Source organism: Lagopus leucura, unplaced genomic scaffold (genome assembly GCF_019238085.1).
Source record: "Lagopus leucura isolate 7727_CA_CO unplaced genomic scaffold, USGS_WTPT01 Super-Scaffold_73, whole genome shotgun sequence".
In the NCBI taxonomy this organism is placed as follows: Eukaryota; Metazoa; Chordata; class Aves; order Galliformes; family Phasianidae; genus Lagopus; species Lagopus leucura.
The window spans coordinates 27299058-27313844 of NW_024962252.1; the positions used below are offsets into that span (position 1 = coordinate 27299058).

A 14787-nucleotide genomic window follows, 5' to 3' on the forward strand; every position below is an offset into this window, starting at 1 on the left:
AAACGAAGATACACTCTAGGTAATTTTGCTTACTCTTCGAGCATGCAACTTGGCATTTTAACAAACGCACCGCTAAAAATTTACATACATTAATATTAAGCAGAAGCAAAACTCCCAGCTTAATAAATTGAAGCTTTCAACTGAAAAACTAAGAAAAAAATTAAACATACTACTAGAGATACCTGTTAAACTTCGAATTGCGCGTTGGTGACTCCGCTCCTCTTAAAAGGTGTCTGAAGTACTACAACAGAGACAAATAATAGCAGGGAAGTAAGGGCTACTATGCCATAACACTGTAGAATTCAGTAAGAAAGACCAGAAGTAATAGGAAAACTGACCATAATCTAGCAGCTACAACATTCTTCTAGAAAAGGATTGACTGAACTTGCAATACATGTTCCCAAGACTACTTATTTTAGTTACATCCTCCTCATGTGATTAAAACAAACAGGAAAAATAAAAGCTAAAACTAATGTCTAAAATTAGGCAGTATAATCCATATCTCCTCCTTGTTAAAAATCAAGCACTTGAAGCATTATAGCTATTCTAGGAAAGCGACCGTCAATACCATTTTTGAGAGATACATTTCATGAAACAGAACATAAGCAAGGTAAATATCTGATTCTAGGATAAGTCAATATATTCTGCCTCAAATAAATGTGAGAAGCTTAGTACACAGTTTGATTCATACACACAAACTGCAAAGGGGATGAAAACTTCTCAACTTCTGTGTTTGAAGTGTTGTCTATCAGAAGGCTTTAAAAGCAGCTGTGTGGCCACTATGATGACATTATTTATACAAACTTGCATAAGTTTGCCCAGCTTTCTTCATTAATCATAGAACAATTTTAAAAACCCAGCAAATTGCTTCTAATGACCTCCTGGAGAATATACTTTTGATTTTCAGATGCTGGAATGAGTAACATTGAAGGTACTTAAATAAAATCTGTATAACTTTAAGTATCATTGAATTTTACCAAGTAAATAAAAGATATTCTAAATAGTATTTTATGCCTATTAAGAAGACAACTGTTGCAGCAAACCTGTAATCATAAAAGAAGTGGATGAAGGAATGGGAATTTGTGGTAGCAGTGCTATACAAGAAATTGTAACATCAAGAATATTTTTTTTTCTTTTTTTATTCTGTTGATGCTGCATTGAACTAGAATAAATTTAGTTTTCTGAGATTAGTTAGATGTCAGAGCTGAGACCAAAGAGAAAAATGAAGATGTATTTCTCAGATATACATGCATGCAGCTTACAAATAGTGTATCCTACAAAAACAACAACTACAAAAAATAACAATATTGCTTTAGGACTTGTCTTAAAATGTTTCAGACTTACCTCATCACTATGACAGAACATAGGAGTAAAAACATTCTCAAGGAGAGAAAGCACATGCTCATAAGCTTCAAAAAGACACCTCATGGTTTGAAGTTTCACAACATCCTCATATGGACCTTCAGCAACTGCAGAAAAATTATTAAAAAAAAATAAATCATAACTGCAAGCTAATACAAGTCCAATAGATAAAAAACAGAAATAAACTGATAAAGCATGGTGTAAGTACAGCATAGTAAGGGGCTAACACATCTTAACAGCTACAACAGAAGACTGAGATCACGTTTAGATAAATTAGTCCTGTCAAATCCTGTCTAACTTTCAGCGTTGCATCATTCCCTCCAAATGAAAACTTACTTCTTTGAATCTCTTCCACAATAAAGGGGTCAAATCTAATTTTGTCAATGCTTTCATCCAGGCAATAGGTTTTGTAAATTTTCTGGACTTCCTCATGAAGAGCCATCTTCTCAGTATCTGATAGCTCTGGTCGCAAAATTCGGTCATTGAACTCCTCTGAGAATTAAGGAAAAAAATGCATTTGTTGATCAACTTGGCAAACAAGTAGCAGCATAAAAACAAATTCATTTTCCAGCAGATATAGTTATTCATACAGCTTCAGAACAAACAGAAGACATCTCAAGATGTCAAGGTAGCTGCACTCTTATTAAAATTATTCCTAAAAATAAATTGAATTAAAAATAATTAATCCGCATCATAGTGAGGATAAATCCATGAAGAGCCTGAGCAGCCCTTTAAACTAATCATCCACCTCCTCATTTGCTATTTCATTTGCCAGTTCCATCCTATTTTAATAATTTCAGTATCTTTAATAACAGGACAACTTGAAAATTAATCTCCTCTGGCTATATGTGTTACATATATTCAACACAATAATTCAACATAAAATATATACATACATTCAACACAATTATTGTGCAATTCCTGCTTGATTTATTACTCATCATATTAATGGTATGAAAACTATCCAGAAAGAAAATATGGTAGTGTTCACTTCATTTTTCAACCAATATAACCTTCTTCAGAGACAGTCTTCCAAGATTTTCTCTGTTTCTTGAAGCTGATTTTGTCCAAAACATTAAAACATTTCCACCAAGTGAAAAACCACTGCAGTACATATTTAGACAGCATAACCTGAGAGATCTACTCCTCACCCTTTGCTTTAAAAGCTAATATACAGTCTCACCATCCTTAAAAAGAAAAGAGAAGATTAGAAATAAGAAAATTTCAAAGTTTACTAAAAAAATTGATCATTGGTAATAGCCAGAGTTTGAGCAACCTTCCTGCTAGAAGCAGCATCTGTAGAGAGTTGTATTGGCTGAGAGACTGCTCTATACATAGCACTAGCATTAAACTGGCAACCACTTGGCTGTTTTTTGGTGAGGAGAAGAGGTTTTCCTGACATAAAGTCAACACATTTGAAGGATACTGAGCCCAAAGAAAGAACATGCATAGAGATTACTTATATTACTTTTATGCAGTAATTAATTACTTGTGATGTATTTAAGAGATGAAGTCTAATTAAAAAACAAACAAACATCTTGCTGCTGTAATAAGGGCCTGGGATACAAAGACAGAGCCATTATTTCGCATGCAACAGAACTACTTGATTACAAGAAAAAAAAAAAAAAAGCCAAACACAACAGAAAAGCATTATGTTGGTAAGCCAGTAATCAACCACTAGTGGACAAAAAAACCCCAAAAGCATTAACCACCCAAAATTACAGAAAACCAAAATTTCACAGAAAAGCAAGATGCTTTTCAGACGACACTCATCTAACAGTAAAACCAAATGCATATATCACAACCAACATTACTGTACAGGAGGAGGTTCCAGCATCTTTACTGCTCCTGCTACGTTTCTGCTCTTTAAGCTTTAGGTCTAAACATGAAAATCTTTTCATGATGTGGAGCTCATTTTAGAAATACCACAGTAACCACATATTTAAAAGATGCAGCTGCACATTGTATCTGTGGCTAGAAGTTTTTTCTTACAGGAATACTTTATTTGTAAATGTACAACCTTTATCAATAAACAGAAACACAATTAGACCTGAAGTCCACATTAACATCAATATTACCAAGATTAGCATTCAAGAATCAGTACATAAGTAAACGAACACAGACCTTGAAATGCAATCTCTTCCTCAACAATGCTGCCTCGCTTTGTGACTGAATATTCACTTAAACATACAAATGATTAAACTCTGTAAGATCATCAAGCTCAGTGCATACACATAACCTTACCTACAGTCAGGCAGAACTGCAGCACATGGACTGCCCCTTCCTGTTTCAAGAAGTTCATAAATCGAAATAAAAGATCCTGCTGATCTCGGATCTCCTTTAACTCCAGTTTCAGGACCTTCATAGGAAATAAAAAAAAAACAACAGTCAATTTTCATACTTTCAGTGAGAACAAAAATAAAGCAAAGAGCTGTAGAACGAAAGCAGCAGGTAAAGTAAAACAATTAGGCAAAACAGGAATGCAAATAAATGTTGCCTTTTCTTACAGATGGCTTTTTATTTCTTGGCTCTGCAAATTTCTGAAGGAATGGAACCAGTGAAGAAGTAGGTTCAGTTGCTTTCTCAGGCTGCAGGAAAAAAAAAAAAGAGAGAGAAAACAACTGGGTAAGAGAGCTGCTTTAAAAGAAGTATAAATTACTCTGTTTTTAGCTTTGTTAGTACTTACTGGGCTATCATCAATGAAGATGAGCAGCAAATGGTTGACAGTGTCCTGCAAGAAAACATTATACAAATTTAGTATTAAAGAAACTCAAATAGATGTAAATATTTTCATTACTGTGTTACAGCCATATTAATATTTCAAATATATATATATTGTTTACAAGTCAGGGAATTTCTTACAAGATTTGAACAGAAACAGTCTTCACTTAGTGGTGGAAAGATCTACAAGGTATTTTTGCTGATAGAACAGATCTAACTACTGATACTTTCAGTTACAGTATCTTCTGCTTATAGTTTGCTGATACGTCAGTAAATACTGCAGAGGACGATCAGAGGGCTGGAGCACCTCCCCTAAGAGAACGAGCTTATATAGCTGGGGCTCTTCAGCCTGCAGAAAAGAAGGCTTTATGGGGACTTTACTGCAGCCTTCCAGTACCTGAAGGGGGCCTAAAAGAAACCTGGGGAGGGACTTTTTATAAGGGCAGGCAGCGACAGGATGAAGGGAAATGCCTGTAAAGTGGAAGGTAAGGTAGATTTAAGCTAGATATTGGGAAGAAATTCTTTACTGTGGTGGTGGTGAGACACTGGAAGAGTTTGTCCAGAGACTTCGTGAACATCCCCACCCTGGAGGTGCTTAAAGCCAGGCTGGATGGGGCTTTGAGCACCCTGGCCTAGAGGCACATGTCACTGCCTACAGCAGAGGTATGGAACTACATGATCTTGAAGATCCCTTTCAACCCAAACCATTCTGTGGCTCTATGAAAATCAAAGATGGCAGTATCCCATCTTCATAAGCAAATATCTTCTAATTCACAGAATTAAGGGCAAAGTAATTCGTTTTAATACAGGTGCTAAAAGGCTGGCTTACTTAAGCTGCTATGAAGATACATACTGCTAGAGCTCAAGTAATTGATATAATTGATAATTATATCAATTTGAGGGTGCTTATACTAACAACATTTCCTCATTTGACAGGAATTGTAGTCCTTCATTAAAACTACATTAAGAGATCATACTAATGCTGTATTTTAATCAGTCCAGTCAGTTAAGCATTCAAATCATATAATGGTTTTAGTTGGAACAAACCTTCAAGGTTATCCAGTTCCAACCCTCCCTTACTACAGGCAGGAACACCTCCCTCTACATCAGGTTGCTGAAATCCCCATCCAGCCTGGCCTTGAATGTTTCCGGGGAGGGGGCATCCACAGCCTCACTGGGCAGCCTGTTCCAGTGTCTCACCACCTTCACAGTAAATAATTTCTTCCTATTACCAAGTCTAAATCTACCCTCTTCCAGTTTAAAGTAATCTCCCCTTGTCCTGTTGCTATTCGCCTTTATCAGTTGTAATGAACAAAGACATCAGCCACAAAGATTTCTTCTCTTTAACCCAGACAAAGCCCACAGCAAGCAAGCTACTGAGTGTAATTTGCTTTACCATAACACGCTTAGGATAAAAACAGTAATATTAAATAAATGAAGATTACTTATGTTTTAAAGTCTTACAGGATCAGCTAAGAAATCCATAGAGGGAAGGAAAACAGAACCAGGCAGAATCTCTCTTATAAGAAGTGCCAGGGATCTGAAAATAAAAAAAAATAAAAATCAGTACCCACACTAAGCAACAATTTTTAAGGCAATAAAATCACTAATAACATTACATTGTACTGGGAAATACTTTAGTATTTAAAAACACATTTTAAAAATGTCGCAGTACTTCCAATGGCAATCAAATAATTCACTAGCAAAGGGCTAGCACTGGCCTTGAACATGCAAGTAAAGGGACAAGGAAGGATAACTTTGGAATTCATTCTGTTGTCCCTAAAATTATAGTACTATATTGTATGTGCATACTTTGAAGAAAATAAATTCTTTTTATACCTGCACTCTGTTGATTTGGGGGGCAAAATATAAGGAAAAAGAAGTTCAGTAAGTTTTCTTAAATAGTGAAGTTCGTCTCTTCGGCTTCTCAAAGCAACATGGAGTTCTGGCCCATACTCTTCTAAGGCAGCTTGCTGTAAAAATTCTGCATTTTTAACTGGAAGTAGAAAAAAATATATGTCACAAGCTGTTGCTTGTTGTTATAGTGAAATAAGAGGTGACTGCTTTTCATTTTAACTAAAAAATAATACTTTCAGTACAACTGCCACAGGAATACAACGTTGTAACTTCAACAAGAACCGTGTCTTAGACTTTGGAGTCTGGCTATGCTAAAAGAAAAATCCCATAGGAATATGAATTCCCTCACTAAATAATTGCAGTTTGCATTACATCCTCAATGATTTTTTCATTCATCACTATTGAAGAACTCAACATTTTGGTTCTTCAGAAAAAATGCATTGCCTAAAGTGTATCTTTATTTGCTTTTTCCTGACATCCTTTTTAGTCTCCATTTTATGGGCTTCTATCTACCACTTTGCACACAATACAACTCAAGATTAATGTAAACTTGAACATTTATTCAATCCAGTTATATCCATTTTCCTCCTTAGAACATTTAGAAATAAACATGAAGGAACATATAGTAGGCCATATAAAAACAGCATGAATCAAACCAGAACAAGCATGGGATCTGCAGGAACACTGCTTCATGACAGGCGCTTGGAGTTGAAAGAGTACCTGCTTTACCAGGTTAAAAACTATACATGCTAATTAGCAGCAAAAACGTTACATTCCTCCAAGTTACTTCAAAAGACAAGAACTGAGCTGCAATAACTTGCACCCTGTAGTGTGAACAATCCGTCACACATTCGTGCCAAGAAACATACTGGGGTAGACACTAAATGCATTCCTGCTATCTGCAAAGCAAAAGCTTGTTCTCAGCTTGCTGAATTTAGTACAGAAGACTGCTAACTTATCCTGCACAGCTAAGAACCGCAAGTTGGACTCGGCAATCTTTGTAGGTTCTTTCCAACTACTGTATTGTAACAGATGATATGGGGAATGTGGGAACATGTACTGCCTGATAAGTCTGCCTAGTTGGCATCACTAAAGGCAGAGAGGAGGAAGACACAGTCTGGCAGCAACAGGTAATGAACAGTAGAGGTGTCTGCACACATACTGAGAGGTAAAGGCAGGAAGAGTAGAAAGAAAGGAAATACTCCTCAGAGCAACCATTTTAAGAAGGATATAGAAAGCAAACAGAAGAGGCTAAGCTCAACCAGTCACTAAAGCAAGGCCTGAAAGCTACCTCCAAATAATGCACAATAGGTGACTGGTTCAGCAACATTTATTAGGAAGTGCTGCTAGAAGTCATTTTCAGGTGCCATTTCATGAATCTGCCCTCAGAAGCTCTTTTGTGTTTAACCTCTGAAGAAAACAATTTCATTTTCAATGCTGCACATTTAAAATCCTGGCCTTTGCCAATGGGAAAAAGTGTTTTCAGAAATCAAAGGAAATATGAAAAGTGACATAAACAGCGCTTCAAGATAATCCAGTCTAATTTGATCACACTCTCATTCGTACCCACTATTCACACGATCAATAAGAATTTCCAAAGTTCAAGTAACAGTATATATTTATAGATATCAAGCAGATGTTCTGAGGGAAGGGAGGAAAGTTCATGACTGCAGTGAAAGTAAACATCTATGTTTAAAAGTTGAATGGAACCACATTTAGTAGATACAGTGCTGTGGAACACAGCCAGTGGAAAAGAGTAAAGATAACATTAACTGTAGTATGTTTAAATATTCCTTCAGTGTAGAGTTTTTGTAATTTCTTAATTTTTATTTGGATATGAATAAAAAATGCTACTTTTCAAAAATGTATGCATTGTCTGTGAGCATAATTATATCTTTCCAACATAATGAACAACTTCATGACGTTAACATGCAGATATGAAATCAGTCTATGGTGCGAACTCATTCAAGCTATGAAAGTTACAGTTATACCACAGAACAGACATACAACTCTTTCCATTTGTAATTGCTTAGATAGAACACAGAAGAAAATCTGCAAGAAGCACTGCTAAGTGATCTTGACTGCTCTGAACAGACAAAAAACACATTGTTCACTACACAGATAAAGGAGTTTAATATTCCAAAAGTGTGAGGATTCAGAATTCAAATCTCAGAGATTTTTTTGTATCATACCATTTTCCTTATTTGTCTTTGCAACCTCCACCTCCGTAAGAAAAATGTGAAAGGATCTTTTTGGTTGAATGTTGTTTGTTTTTAAACAGGAGGCAATGATAAGAAGATTTAGGAAACATATCAACAAACATGCAGAAATAAACTTTTATACTTGTTGCCATTTGAAACAGAAAACACGTTAAGTTTTTACCTTTCTGCCTGGCTTTGGCTATCACTTCTATATGTTTCATTGCTGCCTTCAGCATTTTCTTTGTTACTACAGTTGGAATATCCACCTAAGTAATAGTTTCAAAACAAAAAAAAGAATTATTCCAGTTTCTTCCCCAAAACGTCTTAAAGACGATGACTATCAAATTTATTAATTTGTCCCCATTGTAACCATAAAAAGGATCATTCAGAAACAACCAATGAATTCTCTCTAGATAAATGGACACTGTGCTCATTTTTGTCTGTAAAGTATACAACATCATGTAGAACTAAATGCTGTAAACAATCACGCTAACATTTATTTTTAACTTTATAACAACGTGATTCTTCTATTGCAGTAATGATAGCAATACAGCTTGACTTCCAGACCACTGCGGATGAAGCCTAGTTCTGTGCAAAGACCACCAACAAAAGCAAACAGTCCCCTGACAGTTCTTAGTACTTGTACATGCTAAAGTTCATTGTTTTGTTGTATATATTGTCTAATCAGTCACAGAATATAATTACTTTATTACTGACAGACACGATGAATTATTACTCAAATTCTAACTCGATACTGTTGATAAAAGACACCAGAGTTGATATAACAACTAATATACTTTATTACAAGATCAACAGAGGAAGCAACTATTTTTCTGCACCAATAATGAATGTTAGAATTCCAAATGTTAAGATCTCATTCTAGATTTTCACTTCGAAAGAATTATTTCACTTTCAAATCTCTCTGTACATAATGTCTGTACTACACAGATCAGTTCCTAATTTCCCTGCAGATTCGCTTTAAAAGCAACGGACTCAAATTCCAGTAAACAAGAAAGTCATCTGGATTTGATATATAAAAAGGACAGAATCTGGCTGTTCATCAGTCATCACAAAGTGCACATACAACTTGTAGTGCAGAAAATACTGCTGTTACAAAGGAGGGGAAAAGACATATTTCTAGTAACTGCTCCACCAGAAGGGCCAGCACTGAATAAGCCTAGATGCAGAATTAGATTCCCTTTCTGCTTAGAACAGCCAGAAATTTTGAAGTCATATCTGTAAAAAAGACTTGAAGCACTTTACTGGAATACTGGGTATATGTGTTAATCATTAAACACAGCAACAAATTACTTACATGTTCATAATGTACTTTGCAGACTGTTTCTTAACAACTATATTAGGATAAGAATGGTATTTTAGTTCTTACAGTAAGCTACTCACTATCTAAGAAGCCTCTTAGATAACACAAGAATCTTACCTGTATTTAAAGAATCCAAGGAACGAGAAGCCATGAGACCATTTTCTAACAGTTTTCTCAATAACTCTCAAAATTTTTTCCACTTAGATTAAGTCACCAAGGAACAGCCAAAAGATCATCTCAAGGTTTTAATAATGCCTTGCGCCAGTGTCAAGAAGACATCCATTTGCAAGAATTTTGCAAGATGGTTTACAATAAGAAATGGTATAAGCACCAAAACGAAGAAGCAGATAACATACAAAAAAATTACCCATGTATGACCCATAAGATTGACTTAAGAATTATCATTTGAAAAACTAAAGAACTAGCTGCAGATGGAGAAAGAGTGTGAATACCTTTCAGTGGCCTTACCTTGTGGATTCTCCGAACTAAGACAGATGCAAAGAAACGCAGCGTGCCTCTCAGTTCATCCACAGAGGATTCATCATCAGTAATATTTCTGCAGTGTTATAAAAACAAGTTGCATAAGAAGAAAAAAAAATGAAACGTCTGTATTCATCCAACACGTGACAAAAAAACTAAAATAGTAAAAATACTAAAAACTGGAATAATAACACCCAACAGCGGCACCTCAACAGATGTTAACTGACTTTGAAAGCCACAGAACGTGAGGAGAGAGCAAGCAGTCTTCTACTTGAGTAAAATACACAGCACTACCAGCATGTCAGCGCACTCAACAGTGCCCTGAGAAAAATGTCTGAGGGCAAACTGGAACTGTATAATAGACTATCTGCCTATAGCAGAGAGGCTGGAACAAGATGATCTTAAGTGTCCCTTCCAACCCAACCATTCTGATTCGCATGACTTCTAACAAGTAAATGACTACTAACAAGTAAATGCATGACTACTAACAAGTAAAATCTAACTTAGCTTCTACGTAAGTGAAAACAGTGATAGTTTTCTATTTCAGTGGCATGTAATCTTTGTAAATTCTTTGGAGTAAGAGTACTGCACGCATCTTCCCCAGTTAAGCTAGACTGAACTGGATCTTCCCTTTTCTGCATACTCCACAACTTTATACACAAGATTTCAAATAAAGAAACTACAAAGAAAACAAAACAAGAACTTCTACCTACAGCCACACGAAACAACTGAAGTTATTCAGTATGTTTTTACTTAGAAAAAAAGGATCAAAGAACTTAAAATACATTCCCAAGTTACTGTGTCAAAACATCCAAATTTATAATCTGGCTTTCCATCTGCTGCAGTACATTATGTTCAGTGAAAAATCATGTTAAAAATACTTGAAGTTGATTATGGAAAAAATTCCTTAATTCTATGTCTTTTGGAAACTGGATGAAAATGGGAAATACTAAGTCTTAGATGCAGAAATTGCAACTAGTTTGAGTGGAAGAAGAGATCCTAAAAATGGCACTCCACAAATTGCAATGGAATAAATAAAAGCCTACCAAAATCTAAGTACATATGGACATTGGAGTGTGAGTAAAGATACTGATAAAAGTGCACTGTAACAGGTGAGCAGTAACACAACCAAGAAAGCTACACACTGCTTCACCTAATGACCACACATAAAAGACATCACAGATCTCAGTTTGCATAATCCCTAAACATTTTGTCTGTGTACTAATTGCAAACATCATTTATGTAAAAATATACATATATTAGTGCAAGCAGCAACAGCTATGTTTGAAAAGCAAATAGTTATGCCCATAGCATCATTTTATGTTATTAAGCATCAGAGTTTTTAAAGCAGTGTTAGCCTAGGTTACTTAGCATCCAAATGCATGTTGAAGGTGATTTGTTAGCTACAGATATTGGTGACCTGGCAGTCAAAGCACATAACTAATTACAAGAAAAAACACCTCACAGAAAGTGGCCTGGCATGAGGAACACAGTGATCCTTCAATAGCTAATCTTATGTTGATAAAAACACTAAGGGAAGTCTTGGTTTGTTTTAAGATCACCACCTCACATTTTGGAAGCAATATAGCTCACAAATATCTACACTTTGTAAGGAAGCCAGGGGATCAGCAAACAAATTGCTATGACGGTATTACTAATATTTGTCAGATAATAACATACATGAGGTAATTTGGACCAAGAAATTGTTTACTGACACTTGAATAACCAGTATTTTGGCTAATTCTACTTGGACACAACTTTATGCCACGTACTTTCATGTACCATCGGTTCGCAGAGACATTCCTTTAACCATCAGTGGACTGAAGACTGGTTAAAAGGTCAAGCAACTGTAAAACCCCAAATCTCCAGTGAGGCAGAAAGGTCCAAATAACATCTTAAAAGCATTTTAGAAGTTGGCAGCATTTTCTCAGGAAGGAAAAGCTTTAAAAAAAAAAAAACAACACTAAAAGAAAAAGACTCAGTCTGTTAATTATAAACAGTTACTGAGTCAAATATCTCTTTAAATACCCAACTGCTTGTCCATGCAAAGTCCTATGGGGTCCAGTGATAAACAAAAACATATGCAAATATTGAAGTGATTTTTTTTTTTCTGTTTGTCAATTATCCATATGAAATTTGACCAACTCTTATAAAAAGCACTACGAAAGACTGCATACTGTCAGGCTACACTTGGTAATTCAATAAAAATTCTAGTTCTGCAAATGCAAAAACTCTTATTTTAGTTACTGTCAAGGAACAAAGGTTTTCACAGTAACATATCACAAAAATGCAGTAAGGTAGGTTAGAATCCGGAGAGCTGGAATTGCAACAGCATAGAGGGGACACATTCCAACTTCAGGCTCTCCTATTTAAAATCCAGAATAAGTTGCTAAAAGCAAGACTTCATGTGGTATAAGACTACATAAGCAACTCTGACTCTGACTGGTGTTCTGTAGTTCTGTAAACTTGGATTACTTATAACAGTACTTTACTGTTATAAAATAACAGTTGAAAAATAACACGTAAGCACTGGGACTCAATCAGTGTATATACTTTGAGAAATACCAATTAAGCAATTCACAGACACAACTATCTATTTCAGTAGCGTTCATGGGACTTCAAGTACTAAACTTCATTCCTCAAAATTAAACCCAGTTCAGAAACATTTACTTTCCGATTTTAATCTTCACAGCTGTTGGAGATCACAGGAAAGCACAGAACCACCTGAGTGTCTACAGAGGAGACCAGAGCTGACAATGCTACTGCTGGGCTGAAACCTGTAAACCTTTCAGGATCAAGCTCTCTCCCTGAAGAATCAGAGATACCGTTGCAGTAGAGCTCACTGAACTCCCACTACACAGTTCATGGGAAGCCCATTGCATCTGATCAGTATGGTGCGGATTTATGGAGCCAGTACAAAACGTGGAGGTGCAGCCACGTAAAACAAAAGACAGCTCACCAGGAAGCAAGATGTAACATGGTCTAGGCTAGTTGGCTCCATATCAAGTGTATTATGCACTGCACTTGCAGCCACACATATTCCAGCTACTCTATGCCAACTGTATGTTGTATTCCAGACCGCAGTCATCCTGGATACTGGAGATGCACACAGGTAATCTGTGGAACACAAATCTCCTTGCAAGCCAAAAACAAGTGAAATGTGAAAGTGACTTTCCACCAGTCACAAAAAAAAAAAAAAAAAAAAATCCTATCTAATTTCCAATTATGAAACACAGAAGATTAACTCCTTACGTTTCTTTGTTGATCAAACTTGGAGCACCCCCTAGTTTTCCATACTTGGAAGTTGAAACCTTAAGTTTTCCAACGTGAACTGTGAACACAGTGAATACACAGTCCTCAAGCTCCCTCTGCTGTCTGCACAAGCAGCTGAGTTTTATACTTAAATGCACTCATTGCACAACAAAGACAGACACGACGCAAGCAGATGTTAGCCATAATTAAAAACCAGTCAGGCAAAAAAAAGACTGTCCAAAAATTACAGATCCCAGACAAAGAACAGTGGAGAACAAAACAACATATAAATTTTGTCTTTGTCACAGAACTCCACATCTCCATTTAATGAAAAATAATGTTGATTTAACATATTAATAGCAGCACAACCAGTTCAAATTTTAATCTCTTTTAGTATCTTCTTACAAAGTAGTCCGAGGGGCTGATTTATATAAATGCAGCTATAAACTTTTCTTTACATACTGATTTTAAGGTTCTTTACACAATACTACTATGCTCAGCTCAAAATAGGCTCTCCTCATATCCTTAAATCTCAGCAAATCATCAGAATCCATGACAAAAAGGCTAAAACGTGTATGTAGAGTATTTTCTGCACTAATTAAAAGCAGAATTCTTATTTTTGAAAAGCTATGATTAAAGATTATATTTTACTCAGAGATGTGATTGATGAGAATTTCTTTAGTCTGGAAATAATTTTAGCTCAGTTCATGTAAAACTTTATAAAAACAAAGTCATGCAAATTTTCAAGTGAGAGTTTTTTCACAAATTAGCATTTAAAAATAATCAATCTAAAAAATGTGTTTTTAGGATGAAATACAAATTTCAGGACAATCTCTACCGTATCTGAATTATTAACAGACCTGCTCTATCCTGTGTAAGAGACAACATAATGACGAATATGGGGCACTTAGAGGCGTGTCTTGTATTTTTTTTAAAAAGGAAAATGGATGTTTAACAGTTTGCTTGTCATAGAGTCACAGAACGGCTCGGGTTGGAAGGGACCTTGAAGCTCACTCAGCCCCAGCCTCCTGCTGCAGGCAGGGCTGCCCCCCACCAGTTCAGCTGCCCAGGGCACCAACCAACCTGGCCTCATGCACCTTCAGGGATGGGGCACCCACAGCTTCTCTGGGCAGCTGTGCTGGTGCCTCACTGCCCTATGAGTAATGATTACTTTTTTATGCTACTTGAAAATAGTAACTTTTAGATAAAGCTCATACCTGTACCACGGATAAATAAAGTTTTCCAGGACCAATTCAAGCACCTGTGAAGAATGAAGTCATTGCAAAATAAACAAGTGCACTATAAGTAATTGTTAGAGGGGACTGCAGAGCAGTCTCCTATATGATAACATTTAAACATACAGTAATACATGATGCAGACTTACTGTAAGATCAGTTGTTTTGCATAATAATCAATACATTGGGCAAGGAGTAATCAACTGATTTTTTTTATGAGGTCTCAAAGCGAAACTGCTTTCAACAGTGCTATGGACAGCACAAAGCACAGCACTATGGCCATTCTGCAGTGCAAACCTTGCTTCACACAACACTTCCCTAATTCCTTGGATCACCTCCCTAATTCCTCAGTATCTCA

At 36.0% G+C, this 14787-nt stretch overlaps 1 protein-coding gene across 1 annotated transcript in view; it reads right to left on the reverse strand.

Annotated features, from left to right (window-relative positions):
• SNX14 (sorting nexin 14) overlaps nucleotides 1-14787 on the reverse strand; it is a 50191-nt gene that overhangs the window by 27431 nt on the left and 7973 nt on the right. The window contains exons 5-15 of the mRNA XM_042895193.1: nucleotides 14412-14455; nucleotides 9931-10018; nucleotides 8323-8407; nucleotides 5923-6079; nucleotides 5548-5623; nucleotides 4049-4093; nucleotides 3870-3950; nucleotides 3607-3721; nucleotides 1699-1854; nucleotides 1345-1469; nucleotides 183-241 (exon numbers count right to left, since the gene is read on the reverse strand). Of these exons, the coding sequence (XP_042751127.1) occupies nucleotides 183-241; nucleotides 1345-1469; nucleotides 1699-1854; nucleotides 3607-3721; nucleotides 3870-3950; nucleotides 4049-4093; nucleotides 5548-5623; nucleotides 5923-6079; nucleotides 8323-8407; nucleotides 9931-10018; nucleotides 14412-14455 (1031 nt within the window). The remainder of the gene's footprint in view (nucleotides 1-182; nucleotides 242-1344; nucleotides 1470-1698; nucleotides 1855-3606; nucleotides 3722-3869; nucleotides 3951-4048; nucleotides 4094-5547; nucleotides 5624-5922; nucleotides 6080-8322; nucleotides 8408-9930; nucleotides 10019-14411; nucleotides 14456-14787) is intronic.